This window comes from Tamandua tetradactyla, chromosome 20 (genome assembly GCF_023851605.1).
Source record: "Tamandua tetradactyla isolate mTamTet1 chromosome 20, mTamTet1.pri, whole genome shotgun sequence".
Classification (NCBI taxonomy): Eukaryota; Metazoa; Chordata; class Mammalia; order Pilosa; family Myrmecophagidae; genus Tamandua; species Tamandua tetradactyla.
Window position 1 is genome coordinate 21,293,151 of NC_135346.1, and position 20,438 is coordinate 21,313,588.

At 40.5% G+C, this 20,438-nt stretch overlaps 2 protein-coding genes across 2 annotated transcripts; both read left to right on the forward strand.

Moving 5' to 3' along the window:
• The first annotated feature begins 148 nt into the window (after window positions 1-148).
• Window positions 149-3,890, forward strand: LOC143663879 (protocadherin beta-15-like). Its single transcript, XM_077137228.1, has one exon. The coding sequence runs from the start codon at window positions 150-152 to the stop codon at window positions 2,511-2,513; it is 2,364 nt and encodes a 787-aa protein (XP_076993343.1). The 5' UTR covers window position 149; the 3' UTR covers window positions 2,514-3,890.
• Window positions 3,891-4,277: 387 nt separating this feature from the next.
• On the forward strand, window positions 4,278-17,916 carry LOC143663881 (protocadherin beta-15-like). Its single transcript, XM_077137230.1, has 2 exons — window positions 4,278-7,255; window positions 9,722-17,916. Exons 1-2 carry the CDS (start codon window positions 4,891-4,893, stop codon window positions 9,820-9,822), a joined length of 2,466 nt encoding a protein of 821 aa, XP_076993345.1. The 5' UTR covers window positions 4,278-4,890; the 3' UTR covers window positions 9,823-17,916.
• The last annotated feature ends 2,522 nt before the right edge of the window (window positions 17,917-20,438 follow it).

The window sequence follows — 20,438 nt, forward strand, 5'->3', positions numbered from 1 at the left end:
GTCTTTCTTAAGGGAATTGCACTGCGGCAAGGATTGCTTCCCAGACACCCCTACATCTGGGAGCAGATTGTCAACAGACAGATCCGCACAGGTACCCAGACCTGGCACCACCTAAGACCTTATCTCCTTAAGGCTTTGATATTACAGAAATGAAGTCTGAAGAGGGGCGCTTTTCCAGACTAAGGCAAGTACTGTTTCTCTTTATTTTGCTGGCTCAGACTTGCTCAGAGCAGGTAGGATATTCTGTGGCGGAAGAAACAGAGAGGGGTTCTTTTGTGGCCAATCTAGCAAAGGACCTGGGGCTAAAGGTATCAGAAATGTCCTGGCGGAGGGCTAGAGTCATTACTAATGATAACAACAAGCATTTTCAGCTGAACCTTCAGTCCGGAGATTTGCAAGTAAATGAGAAACTAGATCGGGAAGAACTGTGCGGCTCCACTGAGCCTTGTGTGTTGCAACTCCAAGTATTGCTAGAAGAACCTTTGGAAATACATAGGCTTAACGTTTTGGTCAGTGACATAAATGACAATTCTCCTGTGTTCCCAGAAACAGAAATGACTCTAAAAATCCTGGAAAATAGTCTTCCAGGAACTGTGTTTCCCCTGAAGAATGCACAAGATCTGGATGTAGGCATCAACAACATTCAAAACTACACCCTCTATCCCAACTCCCATTTCCATGTTCTCACCCATCACGGCGGCGAAGGCAGAAAATACCCAGAGCTGGTGCTGGACGAGGCCCTCGATCGTGAGGTGCAGCCTGAGCTCAGGTTAACCCTCCTGGCGGTAGATGGAGGGGCTCCTCCCAAAACTGGCACCGCTCTCCTCCTCATCGAAATCTTGGACATCAATGACAATGCACCAGAGTTTGCAAAGCCGCTCTATCACGTGCAAGTCCCGGAAAATAGTCCCCTCGGATCCCTTATTGTCAGTGTTTCTGCCTCAGATTTAGACACAGGAATAAATGGTGAAATATTCTACTCGTTTTTTTATGGTGATGAAGAGATTGCCAAGACATTTGCACTTAATGAACGCACGGGAGACATTAAAATAATTGGTACACTAGATTTTGAAAAAATTGCCTCATACCAGGTGGATATTAAGGCCTCTGATGGGGCAGGTCTTGCTGGAAAGTGCACTGTACAAATGCAGGTGATAGATATAAATGACAACACCCCAGAACTGACTGTGGTTTCACTTAAAAGCCTCATCCCAGAAAATTCCCCTGAGACCATGGTAGCTCTTTTCAGTATTCAAGACCGAGACTCTGGGGAAAATGGAAAGATGATGTGTTCCATCCAGGAAGATGTCCCTTTCACGCTGAAACCTTCCGTTGAGAATTTCTACACCCTGGTAACAGAAGGGGCGCTGGACCGAGAAAGCAAAGCCGAGTACAACGTCACCATCACTGTCACCGACCTGGGGACCCCCAGGCTGAAAACCCAGCACACCATAACCGTGCGCGTCTCCGACGTCAACGACAACGCGCCCACCTTCACCCAGACCTCCTACACCCTGTACGTCCGCGAGAACAACAGCCCCGCCCTGCACATCGGCAGCGTCAGCGCCACCGACAGGGACTCGGGCCCCAACGCCCAAGTCACCTACTCGCTGCTGCCGCCCCAGGACGCGCGGCTGCCCCTGGCCTCCCTCGTCTCCGTCAGCGCCGACCACGGGCAGCTGTTCGCGCTCAGGGCCCTGGACCACGAGGCCCTGCAGGCCTTCGAGTTCCGCGTGCGCGCGGCCGACGCGGGCTCCCCGGCGCTGAGCAGCGAGGCGCTGGTGCGCGTGCTGGTGCTGGACGACAACGACAACGCGCCGTCGGTGCTCTACCCGCGCCACAACGGCTCGGCGCCCTGCACCGAGCTGGTGCCCAGGGCGGCCGAGGCGGGCTACCTGGTGAGCAAGGTGGTGGCGGTGGACGGCGACTCGGGCCAGAACGCCTGGCTGTCCTACCAGCTGCTCAAGGCCACGGAGCCCGGGCTGTTCGGCGTGTGGGCGCACAACGGCGAGGTGCGCACCGCCAGGCTGCTGAGCGAGCGCGACGCGCCCAGGCACAGGCTCGTCGTGCTGGTCAGGGACAACGGCGAGCCGCCGCGCTCGGCCACCGCCACGCTGCACGTGCTGCTGGTGGACGGCTTCTCCCAGCCCTACCTGCCGCTCCCGGAGGCGGCCCCGGCCCGCGCCCAGGCCGACTCGCTCACCGTGTCCTTGGTGGTGGCGCTGGCCGCGGTCTCGTCGCTCTTCCTGCTCTCGGTGCTGCTGTTCGTGGCGCTGCGGCTGTGCGCGAGGCCCAGGGCGGCGTCGGGGCCCGAGGGCCACTTCCCCGGGCACTTGGTGGACGTGAGCGGCACCGGGACCCTGTCGCAGAGCTACCAGTACGAGGTCTGTCTCATGGGAGACTCTGGGGCCAGCGAGTTCAAGTTCCTGAAGTGTGATGTCCCCAACCGTCAGAAGGCTATCAATGATATGGAGGAAAACTCCAACTTTGGAGATGGGTTTGGATTCAATTAGGAATCTGTTGATTTCAGAGCAGTCAGCATGAAGGTTATTTCCTTCTAATATACAAGTTTTGCATTACCTATTTAATTCCATATATAATTATTTTTTCTTATTTAATTTTCCTAGTTAAGGAAATTAGAAATTTTCTTTGAATATACCCTCATATTTACCTCTTTTATTATTTCCATTTCGATGGAGACAATAGAATCTTCAATTTTACTCCATTACTGTAAAATCATATTTATTCAATTTATCAATATTTCAATTTCAAAAACTGTTGAATTGAAGATCACCTCAACCCCATTCTCTGGATTATCAAGAAAATTTTTATAAGTTGTTGCCTGTGGTTTTACTTAGAAGACAAACATTATACAAATACCATTAGTAGTGTATCTTTTTTCTTAGTCTTATATTGTACTTATATGGCTTTTGAATTTTTAATTGGAGAAATGTTTGCAAAAATTGTTTTAGTTCACAGTTGCATTAAATGGAAAAGACTGCAATCTGTCCCATACCTAAGACTTTCCCTTCATTATATCAACCTTCACTGTATAATATATATGAATGTTACAGAAAGGTAACTAAATTATTCCAGGATTTTTTAAGAATAGATACCTTTGTAGTATCTGTTTGGGCCACCCACCTCTTTCTCTAGAGAATACTTTTCTCTTCAGCAGAACGTGTTGCAGCCATGTTTATTTTATATGACCTGTCGCCCTCTGTGATTTCAGATAATCAGACAAGGCACCACGAATTGTTGATTCAAGTCAGCTCAATCTGATTCTCTGGTTAAAATAAATAGCTTTAGAAATCAGATGTAACATACCCTCTCTGTTAAGAACTTAAAAAGAAAGTGATATTATATTTGTTTAAGTGCATGTAAAGAAACACGGTCAGTCCACTGAGAGACAAGAATGAAGGAGATGCCTAACCAGAGCATCCAAGACAGTCAGCTTTTGTAGATTTTCTTTTTGGATTTTTTCCAGTCCCTCCCAAGTCTGCTTTCTCCTTTGGGTTTTGAAAACAAATTATATGCTATTTCTAATAGATTTCCCTCTAATTAAGATAGCCAAGAGGGTTTTCTTGTAAAAAGCATGTTAAAATATTATTGCATGGATTGGTAAGCTAGATCTTATGATTAATTTGATATTTTAGTAATGGTTTTCATACCAATATAATGAATATCAGTGAGCAAAAAGGTTCTAGAATATTGGTAGTTTGTAAGGGACAAACACAAGCTTTTGTTAGAATATAGAATTTTGAGAATAATTTATGGATATTTCAAATTGTACCATCCATCTTTGGGGGGGTTTAATTGAACATCATAGAAAATTCTATATAAGAAGGAGCTTCTTTTGTATGTCATTGGTGTTATAATAGTATTTGTGTAAAATACAAAATGGATGTCTATAAGGAATGTACACCTTATTTTCAGGATCATCAGAGCCTCCTTGTTATGTTCTTTTTAAAAAATAATCTATCTCTTTGCTTATGCCATTTAATGAAAATACATTTCAGATCATTCTGAGTTATTTCAACTTACTATTCAAATGGGCATAGGGGACAAAAGGGTATAGGAAATAGCTACTTGGCAAAATGATGTCTTGTTTGTCCAGTTCATATAATGAACTGGGCTTCCAGCAAAAGAGGGAAGTAGAATTAATTGTGATTTTTAAAAAAACTGAACCATTCAACAAATATTTGTAGAGCTTCTACTGTGTGCTAGCCTTTTTTTTTTTTTTTTTTTTGATGTTGGAATATAGCAGTGAAAAATAAAAAGAGTTCCCACATTCCTGAGGCAATACAGAAAAGAAGCAAATATGTACATGTTTGCTATGGAGAAAAGGCAGGGTAAGAGTGATAGGAAGGGCCCTTATATATTTTTTCCCACAGTTATAAAGTTTCATAAATTTGAACTCTGATCTTATTTAGAAAGAGTATCATAAACCAGAATATACTTGTAGTTTTTTCCTGGTATAATTCAACCAATGAGAACCACAATTCTGTCATATAGGCTGCTTAGTATTTGAAAGCGAATGCTGAATGAACCCAGATATGAATCTAGAGGAATTCATCCGTTTTGATGAGAGCATTTAAATAAAATCTTATTGCCTTTCCTGCGATTGTTTCAAAGCAAAAACACCGCATGGTGGCGCTGCAGGCTAAGCGTAAAAAAAAAAAAAAGACACTTGTAAATGCTACGATCTCTACCTCAGATCTACATAGCCTAAAAGAAAAGCCTGAAAGCAGAGCTTGGGACCAGTAAGCCTCCAGAGCATGCTATTCACCGACATGTCCGGACTGGTTGTCTACTGAGGGATCACTTTCTCAGTCCCTTAGCTGTCGGAGGAAGGGCACTGTTCATTGAGAAGCTTTCACGGATGTAAAGATGGAGGCCGGAGGTGAGCGCTTTCCCAAACAGAGGCAAGTCTTGATTCTCTTTCTCTTGCTGAGAGTGACTCTGGCAGGCTGGGAACCCCGGCGTTATTCTGTGATGGAGGAAACTGAGAGGGGCTCCTTTGTGGCCAACGTGGCCAAGGACCTAGGGGTGGGAGTGGAGGAGCTAGCTGCGCGGGAAGCACGGGTGGTCTCGGAGGATAAGGAGCAAGGCTTGCAGCTTGATCTGCAAACCGGCTTGTTGATATTAAATGAGAAGCTGGACCGGGAGGAGCTGTGCGGCCCCACCGAGCCCTGTGTATTGTATTTCCAAGTGTTGCTGAAAAAACCATTGGCCGTATTTCGAGCTGAGCTACTGGTGGGAGACATAAACGACCATTCTCCAGAGTTTCCAGAAGGAGAAATGACCTTAAAAATCCCAGAGAACAGCCCTCCCGGGACTGTGTTTCCTTTGAAAAAAGCCCAGGATTGGGATGTGGGCAACAACTGCATTCAAAACTATTATATCAGTCCCAGCTCTCATTTCCATGTTTCTGTCCAAAACCGGGGGGACGGCAGAAAATACCCAGAGCTGGTGATAGACAAAGAGCTGGATCGTGAGGAGCAACCCGAGCTTAGATTAACCCTCACAGCGACGGATGGCGGCTCTCCGCCCCGGTCTGGAACAGCCCAAGTCCGCGTCGTGGTTCTGGATGTCAATGACAACGCCCCTGAGTTTGAGCAGAGGCGGTACGAGGTGCAGGTCCCGGAGAACAGCCGTGTAGGTTCCCTAGTTGTCAGGGTCTCTGCTAGGGATTTGGACGCTGGAACCTACGGAGAAATATCATACTCGCTTTTTTATAGCTCTCAGGAGATAAGCAAAACCTTTGAGTTAAGCCGCCTTTCAGGAGAAGTTCGACTAATTAAAGCATTAGATTTTGAGGCAATTTCTTCTTATGAGTTGGATGTAGAGGCGTCTGACGGTGGCGGGCTCTCTGGAAAATGCTCTGTCTCCATTAAGGTGGTAGATGTTAACGACAACGCCCCAGAAATAGCTATTTCATCACTTACCAGCCCTATTCCCGAAAATTCCCCTGAGGCAGAGGTGGCACTATTTAGGATACGAGACCGAGACTCAGGAGATAATGGAAAGATGGTTTGCTCCATCCAAGATGATCTCCCCTTCCTCTTGAAACCATCTGCAGAGAATTTTTATACGCTGGTAACAGAAGGGGCGCTGGACAGAGAGAGCAGAGCCGAGTACAACGTCACCATCACCGTCACCGACCTGGGGACCCCCAGGCTGAACACCGAGCACACCATAACCGTGCGCGTCTCCGACGTCAACGACAACGCGCCCACCTTCACCCACACCTCCTACACCCTGTACGTCCGCGAGAACAACAGCCCCGCCCTGCACATCGGCAGCGTCAGCGCCACCGACAGGGACTCGGGCCCCAACGCCCAAGTCACCTACTCGCTGCTGCCGCCCCAGGACGCGCGGCTGCCCCTGGCCTCCCTCGTCTCCGTCAGCGCCGACCACGGGCAGCTGTTCGCGCTCAGGGCCCTGGACCACGAGGCCCTGCAGGCCTTCGAGTTCCGCGTGCGCGCGGCCGACGCGGGCTCCCCGGCGCTGAGCAGCGAGGCGCTGGTGCGCGTGCTGGTGCTGGACGACAACGACAACGCGCCGTCGGTGCTCTACCCGCGCCACAACGGCTCGGCGCCCTGCACCGAGCTGGTGCCCAGGGCGGCCGAGGCGGGCTACCTGGTGAGCAAGGTGGTGGCGGTGGACGGCGACTCGGGCCAGAACGCCTGGCTGTCCTACCAGCTGCTCAAGGCCACGGAGCCCGGGCTGTTCGGCGTGTGGGCGCACAACGGCGAGGTGCGCACCGCCAGGCGGCTGAGCGAGCGCGACGCGCCCAGGCACAGGCTCGTCGTGCTGGTCAGGGACAATGGCGAGCCGCCGCGCTCGGCCACCGCCACGCTGCACGTGCTGCTGGTGGACGGCTTCTCCCAGCCCTACCTGCCGCTCCCGGAGGCGGCCCCGGCCCGCGCCCAGGCCGACTCGCTCACCGTGTCCTTGGTGGTGGCGCTGGCCGCGGTCTCGTCGCTCTTCCTGCTCTCGGTGCTGCTGTTCGTGGCGCTGCGGCTGTGCGCGAGGCCCAGGGCGGCGTCGGGGCCCGAGGGCCACTTCCCCGGGCACTTGGTGGACGTGAGTGGCACCGGGACCCTGTCGCAGAGCTACCAGTACGAGGTCTGTCTGACGGGAGATTCCGAGAGTAATGAGTTCAGATTCTTGAAGCCTGTCTTCCCCAACCTTCTGGTCCAGGATCCTGGGAGGAAAACGGAAGGAAATCCCACCTTTCATAACAGTTTAGGTATCTGAAACTGTCTCTCTGGGTGTATTAGTTTTCTCTCCTTCATTTTTCTCTTTCTTTTTCTAACCCATTAATGATATTTAATTCCAATTTTTCTTCTTTTTTCTCTATTTTCCTTACTAATATTTCTACTGACTTTATTTGCTAGGTTGTTCTGTACTTGTTTTTTCAATTATTGTATTATTAGTAAAAAAAAAAAAAAGGATGTCAGGAAATTTATAATCCCTTATTTTTAATTACTTTTATTACTTTTTCCTGAGGAATAATATGAAAGTTATCCACTCCTAATAAGCATAATTCTGATTTTAAAAGTACTTTTCACACTGTCTGAAACTACATAAGAATTATAAATCCTTTTTATCCTACTGTATTTTAAAAATAGTAGACATCTCTTTAGGTTATTTATTTACACTGCTATAGCTTTTCTATAGCCTCTTTTCTCTTTGGGGTGGATACGGTATATATTTATCCATGCTCAGTTTCTCCCAATGATTGTATTTGTGTCTTTGTATTTTTGTTCATCCCGTTAGGCAGCAAGATGTATAATTTCAAGCTATTAATTTCAAAATTGCACTTGAAACTACAGATTTCACTCTAAAATACATATACAATCTCATGAAAATATGTGTGTCATCTATTTTCTCTCCTCTAAACCACAGTTTTAAAGACTTACAGATTCTTTCTTCTCTTTAATTCACATTATGATCCTGATATATGAGTCCTTGACAAGTTTACTGATATCCATATTGACTCTGTTTAAAGTGATACTATATACTCTAAAGGCCAATAGACTCTAGACACAAGTAATGCATTACCTGCAATTGTAGGTTTCTGTAACAGGGAAATTATCAAGTGAGCTCCAAATCCTGGACTTAGAGGAGCTTTTGATAGATATGCCAATATTGATTTCCCTTTGGATGGTGATATTTTGTTTGACAGTGAATTTGAATCAAAATAATTATCTAATTAATAGTAGTTAACAAAACAAAATTTATTGAAGGATCGATTGGTGTAGGGGGGTGATTGATTTGGTGAAATAATCAGCTCTGTTGTCAGGATTTCTCTATCTCCAGGAATCGCTCACGTTTGCAGATACTAGAAAATGGTGTAATAGAATAATGCTCCCCACATCATAATCCCTGGAATCTATGTATATACTATCTTATAGGGCAAGGGGGAATTAAAGTTGATAAAGAATTAAGATTCCTATTCAGCTAACCTTTTAATGTGGAGACTGTCTTAGATAATCTGGGTGGATCTGATTAGCTGAAAGGCCTTAAAAGCAGAGGTAAATCCTTCCCGACATGAAGAGCAAATTCTGCCAGTTGACAGCAGTTCAACTCATGTCCAAGATTTCCAGCCTGCCAGTCCTGATGGCCTGCCCTATGGATTTTGGACTTGCCTAGACAAACCCCACAATCAAACAAGTCAATTCCTTCCAGTGAATCTCATAACATATATCCCTTATGTGTTATGCTTCTCTGGTTCAACCTTGGCTGATACAGATTTTGATACCTGGAAGTGAGGTACTGCTGTAATAAATCCCTAAAAATGTGGAAATGGCTTTGAAATTGGGCACTGAGCAGAGACTGGAAGAATTTTAAGGAGCACTATAAAAAGGGCTAGGGTGCTTTGCACAGACTGTTAGTAGCCATGTGGATGTTGAAACTCTGCTTAGTGAGGACTCAGAAGGAACTGAGAAGGCTGGCAGAGAAAATATGTTTTACCTTGAAGAGTATCTAAATCATTGTTAAGAGAAATATAGGTGTTAAAACATCTATAGATATTATCCATAGAAATACGGAAGTTAAAGGTGCTGCTGGTGAGGAATCAAAAGGAAATGAGGAATATTTTATTGGGAACTGGAATAAAAGGAATCTTTTTTATATAATAGCAGGAATCTTTGATGAATCGTGTCCTGCAGTTATGTGGAAAGTAGAACTTGTAAACAGTAAAATTCCTAAGCAGGGTGTTGAAGATAAGGACTGGTTTCTTCTTACTGCTTATAGTAAAATGTGAGAGGGACGAGACAGATTGAGGGAACTGTTAAGTAAAAAGGAACCAAGTCTTGATAATTTGCGGAATTCTCAGCCTACCCAGACTGCAAAAGATGCAAAAATTAGGAAATTCACTGCCAGAAAAGCATATTCTGAAGAGAAAGCCAACAATGTGGCTGGACATTCTTTAGCTGGTACCCTGAAAGTATCAAAAGTTCAATCTTCAAACACACAAAAGGCTCTTCGAATAGATTAGGCATGGGGCTCAGCAGAGGCCAGGAATAGAGATGAGATTATCCACGAAAGGACTGTAGAGCCTCTGATCTAATGAATTAAATCTCTGTGATATACACAGAGGGCCCATAAGGTTTTTGAGAATGTTCTACCAATAGAAACACTGCCAACTTGAACTAAAAGGGACATAGAGGACAAAGTGAAATAAGGCTGTTAAACCCACCAAATTCCATAGGCATGAAACAGATTGATAAAACTACTCAGCTGCAAGCATATGCTACCTCTCACAACAAAGAAAAGATGACTCGGAGGTTCCAGCCTCAGCTCCAGAGATGAAGCTGCAAGCCACAGAGGATTCTTCTCAGGCCTTGAATGGGGAAAATGGACTTCTCCTGGATGAACTTCTGCACTGGGACAGGTAACTCTTTTCATACTTTCCATTCTCTCCCATTTTGAACTGGAACGTTTATAACTGCTATCTTAAACCTGTCCTACTATTGTACATTGGGAGCAGATAACTTGTTTAGTTTCACAGGTGGAGAGGAATTGTGCCCCCAGAATGTATTATATCCATATTCTCACCCATCCATAATTTAGATGCTCTGGATAATGAAATTTGGAATTTTTGAGCTGATTAAACTTACATGAAGTTTTGGATTTTGAATTGATGTTATAATGGGGTGAGACTTTAAGGTATCCTGGGTTGGAGTGAATGTATTTTTCGTGTGAGACTGATGTAACTCTTTGGGTATCAGAGGGTGGACCGTGGTAGGAGAACACTGGTCCTCAGAGATGTACATATCCTAATCCCTAGAACCTGTGAATATGTTATGTTACACGGCAAAGGAGAATTAAGATTGCAGAACTAAGACTGCAGATTAAGGTTACTAATCAACTGAGTTTAAAATAGGGATATTATCTAGGTTATCTGGGTGGGCCCCATGTCATCAGGAGTCCTTAAAAGAACAAGTGGAGGCAGAACAAGAGTCAGTGTCACTGGATGGGCCCCCTGTGGCTCAGCAGGCAGAGTTCTCACCTGCCATGCCAGAGACCTGGGTTAGTTTCCTGGTGCCTGCCCATGCAAAAAAAAAAAAGAGTCAGTGTCACTATCTAATATAACTTCTCTGGTGAGTTTATTTATATAACATAATTACATGGAACTTAGAATAAAGAACAAGATCTTATTATTCTGTATAGGTCAATGTAATACCTGGATATATCCCAAATTATTTTGGGCAGAAAATAAGAAAAGTATTTGCAAAGTCTTCTCGAAGGACTGGGTAAAAATGTGGATCTCTTATACCCAGGGAAATCCTGATATTCTCTCAGGCATTAAGAACTCCCAATTTAATAAGCCAAGTTTGATCTTTATGAAACTTATTTCGGCAATGGCAAAGCTAGTCCTACATAAAATTACGCCTACCCCCAGAGAGCCTCTTTTGGTGCTCAGATGTAGCCTTTCTTTCTAAATCAACTCTGCATACAAATAAACTCACTACTTTACCCTCTATGTGTGACATGACTCCCACGGGTGTAAGTCCCTGGCAACAATGGGACATGATTCCTAGGGATGAGCCTGGCCCTGGCATCGTGGGATTGAGAATAACCAAAAAGGAGAAAAGAAATGAAACAAAGTAAAATTTCAGTGGCTAAGAGATTTCAAATGGAATCAAGAGGTCATTCTGTAGGTTACTCTTATGCAAGCTTTAGCCAGATATCTCAAACTACCACAGTATGCCATGCCTCAACCAAAAGTATTTCTGAGAACCCTAGGGGGTGCCCTGGCCTCTATCTAGGTCTTTATAAAGGTTTTCTTAGAAAGTTTATTTTCTAAAAAAACTTAAGGCCTCCAGATTGATCCTAGGCCAGATACATCCTGAAACCCAGAGGTACCAGTCTCTTCAAGAAGAACCAGATTCATTCCTTTATCCCAGGAAGTCAATCATCCTTTGCAGCATAAAAATGTTAAAATGGTCATTGCCCAGATATCCCTGAAGATTGAGAGAATGATCAAATGAGAGGAAGGAGGTGTAACTGAGAAATTAGGCTTTAACAAATGACTGTGACTACTGATTTATTAAATATATTATTTCTTTTTAGAGTCTACTATTAGAATAGCCAGAAGGAAATATCTGAAGTCATTGAACTGTAATCCAGTAGCCCTGATCTTTGATAATGATTGTATAACTATATTGCAAAAAATGAAAAATAAAAAAGAATCAGTGTCAGAGTGATGTGATATGGTATGAAAAAGACTTGGCTGGCCGTCATGGGTTTGAAGATAGAAGGAGGTCACTAGCCAAGGAATGAGGGTGTCCTCTAGAAACTGGAAAAGGCAAGGAAAAGCATTCTCCCCTAGAACCTTCTGAACGGAATGAAGCCTGACCAACATTTTGATTTTAGCCCAGTGAGATCCATTTTTTATTTTTGGCTATCAGAATTATCAAAATAATAAATTCATATTATTTTAAGCCACTAAGTTTGCGGTACATTGTTTCAGCAGCAATAGGAAACTAACACAAATGGCTACCAAAAAGTCTTTCTGAGCCCGTTTTTCCTTACCTCCTACTTTTCTACCCCCAATATTCTCATTCCCATAATCCCACGCAGTCATATGACATAGAAGTATCATATGACTCCTCAGTTACTGTCAATAACTTAAAAGTTCAGTTGGAGGATTGGGCTTTATGGAAATATTTTTCAAAGGTCTAGTCTGAGGTAACATGGTCTTTTGCTTTTCTTCCTTTTTCTTGACTGGAATGGGTAATGGAGAATAAGCCTGGATTGAAGTAGCCAAATTGCAACCATGAGATTAATACCATAATACCAAGGCTTATTGCACTAAGCATGATGAGATGGAAAGATAGAAAGCCCCTAAATGACTGATAGTATTGTTGAGCTGATGCAACAATTCTACGCTACCTTCTCCAGACTTTCTATTGCATAATATAGAAAACCCTTGTGTATTTATGCAATCATAGTTGGGTTTTCTGTTGATTATAGACAAATGTATTCCAAACTGACATGCCACCCCTCCTCACAAGTAAGATTTATTTACACAGTTGCCTGGCTAGGTCCCAGATTGTTTATTTTAAATGTCATCATAGGACTGTACTCTGAGCTGGCACTGATGGCTGTATTTCCATTTAATCATCTCTCAATTTGGCTAATGCAAAACACACTCAGATAATTAAGCTTTCAAAGGAATATTCCTGGTTAGTGGCATCCAAAAAAGTTGATTTTTAGAGAATAGAATAACAAGCTGAACTGATAAGTGCCATGTATTAGTGATGTCCTGAGCAAGATGGCTGAGATGTTTATGCAGCAATCCAGAGCACTTATTTTTCTCTCTCAGGCAAAGAAGTGTCAAGGACAAAATTTTTACTTAGTAAAATAAACTGACTAAATATGGATCCTGAAAATCCTTATAAGCAGATCAGCAATCTGAAATTTTGAGGGAATATGGTTGGTGGAAAGATGAGAAATGAAATTTCCTTTATGTCACACATAGCACCTAGATCAGAATCTTGAACATTGTTTCCTAGTGGGTTGCCAGAATAAAGACTTTCATCAGCAGTCATTCATTTTACTTATCTTTTTTCTCTTCCAGACTTTGTAACCTTCCTTTGATGAAGGTTGATGATATGATATTAAGCTAAGGCCGTTGCCCTTTTTTAAAAATAATTTTCCTTCTTTGCTCTTTCTTCCCAAATGGAGTTTAAAGTCCATAAGTTTTTATTGTCACATGAAAGCATTCATGTAGGAGGTTCCTTATTCTGATAAGTGGAAGGTAAAAGAGAGCTTGAATCTTTTACCCAAAAGCATTTAAATGGGGAAGATAGTTTCCTGAGAATCACATTCATTTTATTTCTAGTGTGAGAGTGAGCTGAAGCATCCCTTCACTATCCTCCAAACCACTGTTGAAAATATCACACTACTTATATTCTAATTCTATTAGTATAAATATGGAAAATAATTCTAGAGAATTTAGCCAATACTAATATTTGATTGTACATGAAATGATTCCACTTTGACTGGTGGCTGAATTTTGAGGAAAGGTTTTCTTAAAAATTAGAACTTTGATCATACCAGCAGAGGTTTCTCAGTATGTTAGGAAGACATGATAGAGTATCGTGAGTTATTCTCAGGATAACCCCTAACGGATTTCATAAATCTTGGATGAGCACTCAATAATTATACATTTTCTTTACATGAGAACAGAGAATACATTAAAATAATACTTTTAATAATCCAAGACCTATTCTCTGATGACTTACCTGTAAAACCAACAGCATATAAATGCTAACATTGGAAACTCTTTTTCATATATATTTATTCCCAATCTATTTAGGAATGGATTTGTGTCTTTTTCCCAAATAGAGCAAAATATTCAATGAGAATTTTCTTTAGTGGTGGGCATTAGAATTTAACTTTAAAGGAGGCCTAATTAGAATACTTCATGTGCAGAAATTGAATCCAGGCAAAAACACCAGTGTTTTTGCTGGGAAAGCAACAAAAAAGAATCAGAACATTCTCTCCATTTGCTGGGTCACTAGCCTGAAAATTACTGCATAGGTTTACCACAAGTCATAGACACCAAAAATGAGTGATCAGGTCAATAAACAGGACAATTTACATCATTGAAAATACCCAAATAGTGCTGGGAAAACCCAAACATTGTTTGGACATTACACTTGACGTGAAACAAACAACCCTTTGACCAATTTCTGCCTCTTTCTTACTTGAAATTTCTATCTGACAACTGTTAAAAGTCTGATCTGTCCCAGAGAAATCAGACATCCCTAGTTTCAGCAGACTCGAAGAAGGGGAACTAAAGATATTCTTGAGCATACTTCTTGGGGGACCTGCTTCTCCCTCAACCTGTATCCAAATAGTCCTCCCCAAATTGTCATCACTGCTTCCAACATTCAGAATCACGTTTGGAAACTTAGTTTCCCAGGCTGCTAAGACAAATACCACGTATTTGCTTGGCTTAAACAATGGGAATGTATTACCTCATGATTTTGAGGCTAGAAGAAGTCCAAAATTGAGGCCAAATGATACTTTCTTCCTGAAGATGGTGGTGTTCTGGTGCTGACTGCTGGTCATCCTTGGGGCTCATTGGCTTGACTCATCACATGGTGATGTCCTCTCCTTTTTCTACCAGGTCACAGTGACTTCTGGCTTCCGCATCTGCCCCGTGACTTTCTCTTAAAAAGCTTCCAGTGGCAGGATTAAGACCCAACCTCATTCAAGTGGGACACACCTTAACTAAAAGTAGCATCTTTAAAAGGTCCTGTTTGTTCACACCCAGGAGAATGGATTGAGATTAAAAGCAAGGTCATTTTTGAGGTTCATAATTGAACCCACCACAGAAACCATATGCTTTTCCACATGTCTCTTATAGTCTTCTTTAAACATGATTTATAGTAATTCATACTTCATGGTAGCAAAAATATTGTATCAACCAGAAAAATCTCTTACGAACTTAACACATTTGTCTTTGTCTAAATTCTCTTGGTTGCAACCAACAGAAACTCAGTTTAAACTAGCTCAAGGACAGAAAGAGAATTAGGTGAAAAGATATTGGAGCATATAGCATAATTAAAAATATGTATGGAAAAACAAACCGATTGAAAGAGAACCCCTTAAAAACAATTAGAAATACTTGTAAAAGCAGTTTCTCTATACTGTCCGCTTTCTGGTCTTTTCTTCCTGCTGGTTTCATTCTCTTTTACTGCAGGCTCGCTTCCTACACATGGCAAAAAATGTCTGCATATTACAAAAGCCTAGGAAGTCTCAGGGTTTTTTTTTTTTGTTTTTTTTTGTTGTTGTTGTTCTACCAAAAACTGAGTTATGACTTTTTCTGGCCCAAGATTAGAAATCCTGGGAATAGGGTTGTATCTATTAATAGCCTGGGATGTGTGTTTTAAAACAGGACAAGAGACCCAAATGCATCGCTGTCCACTCTTTCTTATCTTACTTTAGGTCAGGAAACGGGAGTTGTTTTTTTATTTTAATAATATGACTGCTTCCATTTGTTTCACATGATTAAATGGGAATCTGAGACATAAGTTCTCCCCAGAATGAAGGAGGGAAAATATCTGTACATGTCAGTAGTCAAAACCAGTAATGATTTAAGGTGAAGGGAATCAGAGCTAAACTTTCTTTCATAATTCTTTTATTTTACATATCCACAAAGGTTAAAGAACTTTTATTTCAAAATCAAGGCAGCAGATAGATGGTAACTCAATTACTTTGAACATTCAGGTAATTTTCTGTGTAATAGTTCTTGGTAATAATAACTCAACATTCATGCTGAATTTATGTAAACTGCTGAGTGCTGTAAAGAGAATCGATGCCAAGGGAAACCAAATCTATCTCGAGTGGTGACCATTTATGATATATCCTCACAAAAGGTGAAATAAGATCACTGAGGCCTGTAACACCTATTTCTTCTTCAAGATCTCTCTTGGAACATTAGCTTTATCCAATACTGTAGCTACTAGTATGTTTTCTTTGGTGGATTTTTTTCTCACATGCCGAGACTCCTCCTCTATATTATATCACAGCAAGAGGTGCAATATCAAAATGATCTATATACTTGGTTAATTTTTAGTTTCTATATTTCCAGTAGCAGCAATCACCTTTATCAGACAGTTTCTGACAGAATGAGACTTTGCAGAATGTCTGATGAGTATGAGCAGTTTCAGAAGTTGGACCCATAGCTAGGGTCCCATCTTGTCTGCTAAGGGGCTGAAGAGCAGCAAATACTATTTCCTCCAGCCTCTTATCACTAGCACTCATGTCCTCCCAGAGTAGTCCCTGTCACTTGTGGGTAATGAGGGAAATTTTTAAGATAATGTCAATTGAATGCCAAGCCAAAGAAAGAAGCTCATTCCTAATCCTTTTTTATTTAAAATAATTTTGACCATCTTTTAAAGAGATACGTACTAAAGTAACACTGCTTTCACATATTTTTTCCACATTGTAAAAATGTTCATCCTTGAATATGTGAATATATGAAATAAAAGTGGCATTAGAAATGTATTCTATAAGAAATCATATTTGCAAACTAAAGGCAAAGTTATGAAGTTTGGTGTCCCTGTTGGCCTTGAAGGAGTCACTCAGGAGAGAAGACTAAAAGTAGACGTGGTAGTTTTTCCAATAAGATCAGAGAATAATAAGGTTGACAGTGAGATCTGACCAGGCTGGGGGTAGGATGAGGCCAGTGTAGTCAAGCTGTGCAAGTACAGAGTTGTATTCTGTCCTTATTTAAAAATTTTTATTTTTTTTCATTGTGGATTTTTGCATTAGTTTTTATTTTGATATTGCATTAAATAATATTTGTCTTTATTACTAAATTCTGGGTGATCCCTTAAGTTTTGTGAGTGAGAGACTTGACTCACCCTAAACCCAACCCGGTTAGTTATTTTCAACTCAAGTTCAAATGGCAATTGTTGCAATAGCAACCGGATCACAGCTAGAACTTGAGCAGTGAAATCTGAACCAAACTTCACCATTCCAAATATGGAATAGCAGCAGCAACAGTTGAAGAATACAAAAGACATCCAAGGTGATCTAATGATGGAGTCCCACAGACTTAGGATGGAAAGATACCTTTGTGGGTGTAATTGACTGGTAAATTACTTACATTTTTCTTCCAGGTTGCAGCAGCAATGTAAAAAATATTAGCTACTAGGTAGATTCAATTTACTAATATTTCGTTGAGAATTTTTGCATCTACATTATTGAGAGATCTAGACCTATAATTTTTTTTCTTCTGTTGTCTTTGTCAGGTTTTAGTTTCAGAGCTGAACTTGTCTCATAAAATGAATTGGGAAATGTTTCTTCATTTTCTGAAAGAGTCTGTGCAAGATATTATTTCTTCATTAGGTATTTGGTAGAATTTACCATAGAAAGCATCTGTGGCTAGCATTTTACTTGTAGAAAGGTTTTGGATTCCAAACTCAATTTCTCTTCCTTGGGGGGGACCCAAGGAGTCTGGGAATTAGGCATCACTGGGCTGTCCAGGACTGTGGTCATCCCTCAGGGGATATGCAGAGTCCTGTCCTGGAGCTGCCCAAGAGACGCGATTTCTTAAATAAATATGCTACAATTCATATTTTTCTATTTCTTCTTGAGTCAGCTTTGGTAACTTGTGTGTTTAATGGATTTGTCTATTTTATCTAACATGTTGAATTTTTTGGCATAAGGTTATTGTTCATATTCCCTTATCATCCTTTCAGTAACTTTAGGATCTACAGTAAAGGCCCTCCTGCATTCCTGATATTAGTAATTTATGTTTTCTCTCCTTTTTTCTTTGTCAGTATTTCTATAAGTGCATCAAATTTATTAATCTTTTAAAAGGACTAATCCTTGGCTTTGTTATCTTTTCTATTACTCAATTTTCTATTTCACTTATTTCCACTCTCGTGTTTTTATTTCATTGACTTACTTTAAATTTTAGTTTTCTTTTTCTAGCTTCTCTGAAAGCTTAAATCATCGACTTTTAAGTCTTTTTTTTCTAATAAAAGCAAATATTCAAAATTTAAATTAAAGCTATAAATTTGTCTCTGAGCATGGCTTAAGTTGCATATCATGAATTCAATATGTACCCTTTTTTGTTATCATTCAGTTTAAATTAATCCATAATTTTCCTGGTGATTCCTTTTTTGACCCATGGTTTAATTTCCAAATATCCTGGATCATTATTGATATCCAGACTAATTCTGTTCTGGTCTGAGAGCATACTCTGTATGATTTCACCCTTTGAAACTTGTTGAGTTTTTCTTTATGGGTTATCTTAGGAGTTTTCATGTGCACTTGAAAGAAATGTGTACTCTATAGATTTAGAGTGTAGTGTTCTAGAAATATCAATTAAATCAAGTTGCTTTATAATTTGTTTAAATCCTCTTTATTCTTAACAAATTTATCTACTTGTTTTTATCAGTTTCTGAGAGGAATATTAGCGTTTCTAATTCTGATTGTTAATTTGTCTATTTTTTCAGCTAGGGATTTTTACTTCATGTATTTTGAAGCTCTGTTATTAGGTGTGTACATAGTAAGAATTGTTTTATCTTCTTGGTTCATTGACCTTATTATTGAGAAATATTCCTTTTTATCTCCATTAATATTCTGTTGGATATTTTTTATGCTTAGGGTTTGAGTGACTTATCTTTTTATTTTCAGCATATGTCTTTATATTTAAGGTGCCTCTTTTGTAAACAGTATAGAGTTGGATCCTGTTTTTTTTTAGCCAACCTTATAATTTCTTCCCTTTAATTGGAGAATTCATCCTATTTATATTTAACATAATTATTTATATGATTTTGTCTATTGAATTTGTTATTCATACCTTATATTTTTGTTCCTTTGTACCTCATTTGCTGCTTTCTTTTGATTTAATTGTGTATTTTTTGACATGTTGTATCTTCAAATGGCATTTTACCTATAACTTTTTGGGAGTATATTTACCCCAAGAATAACAGCACATGGTCTTAAATTATCATAGTCTACCTTAAATTATACTTTAGCTACTAATGTGAAAAACTTCTCATTATATAATACCCGTCCTTTTTCCCATGGCACAGAAGATCAGTACAAGATATGGGGGAGACCTTTGAAAATTCATATGGTGGAGAAATTCTATAAATATAATAAAATTGGAAAATCATTCAGGAATATTTTTATCTCTATTTTGCAGAAGATAATCAAAAATTGGAGAAATGTTGTGAGGGTAATTGATGTGAAAAAACTTCCAGCAAGAAACCAAATGTAAAAGTGTACTAGAGAACTCATACTGGAGAGAAATTCTATAAATTTAGTGACTATGGGAAAACCTAAAATGATCATTCACCTCCTAAGACACATATGTAATCTCACATTGGACACAAACTCTATCACTTAAGGAATATAGGCAATCTTACATTTGCTCCCTATATCTTATGACTCAAGTGAAATTTCACATTACAGAAGAATACTAAGAATACATGAAATGTGGGGAAGGCTTTATTCCATCCTCATCCATTAGTGTACGCATAAGAACTCATAGTGAAGACAAGACATAATTATAAAGAATGTGAAAAAGCCTTCCATTTTCTTTCATGTGTCAGGTAACATGACAACTCTCACTTTAGAGAAATCCTATTAATACAAAAATTGTCAAAAAAAAAACCTTCAAATGTCCCTTGTCCTTTAATGAATTTGTGAGAACTCATACTGGAAATAAGCCCTATGAATGTAAAAGAATGTGGGAAAGCCATTTTTTCTTCCACATCCCTTACTATACAAGTAAGAATTTGAATTGGAGAGAAGTCCTATGAACACAGGAATGTGGGAAGCCCTTCATTTATTCCTCAAAACTTACTGTGCATATGAGAATTCATATCATAAAGACACCCTATATATACAAGGGATATGGGAAAGTATACTGCTTTTACCTCCTCCTTTACTAGCCATATGACTAAAAACACTAGGGAGAGACTATATACATGTAAACAATGTAAGAAAGCCTTCATTTGTTCTTAACACTTTATTGTGCATGTGATAATGTGTCTTGGAAAGAAATGCAGCAAATGTAAAAACTGTGGGTATGCCTTCAACTGTTCTTCATCCCTTAGGAAACATATAAGAGCTCACACCAGAGAGAAATCCTATTACTATAAGGAATGCAGAGAAGTATTAACTTGTATCTGATTATTTCAAAGCCATGTGAAAATTCATATTGGAGAGAAATCAGTAAGTAAAGGAACATGGAAAACTCTTTATAATTCCTCATACTTTATTACACATGTAAGAACACACAATCTAGAGAAACCATATAAATTTAAAGATTGTGGGAAAGCTTTTGAGTCTTTCATTCCTTAGTCAGCAAGTGAGAACTCATACTGGGAAAAATCTTATGAATGACAAGAATGTGGAAAATATTTTAGTTGTCCCTCCCTCAGACT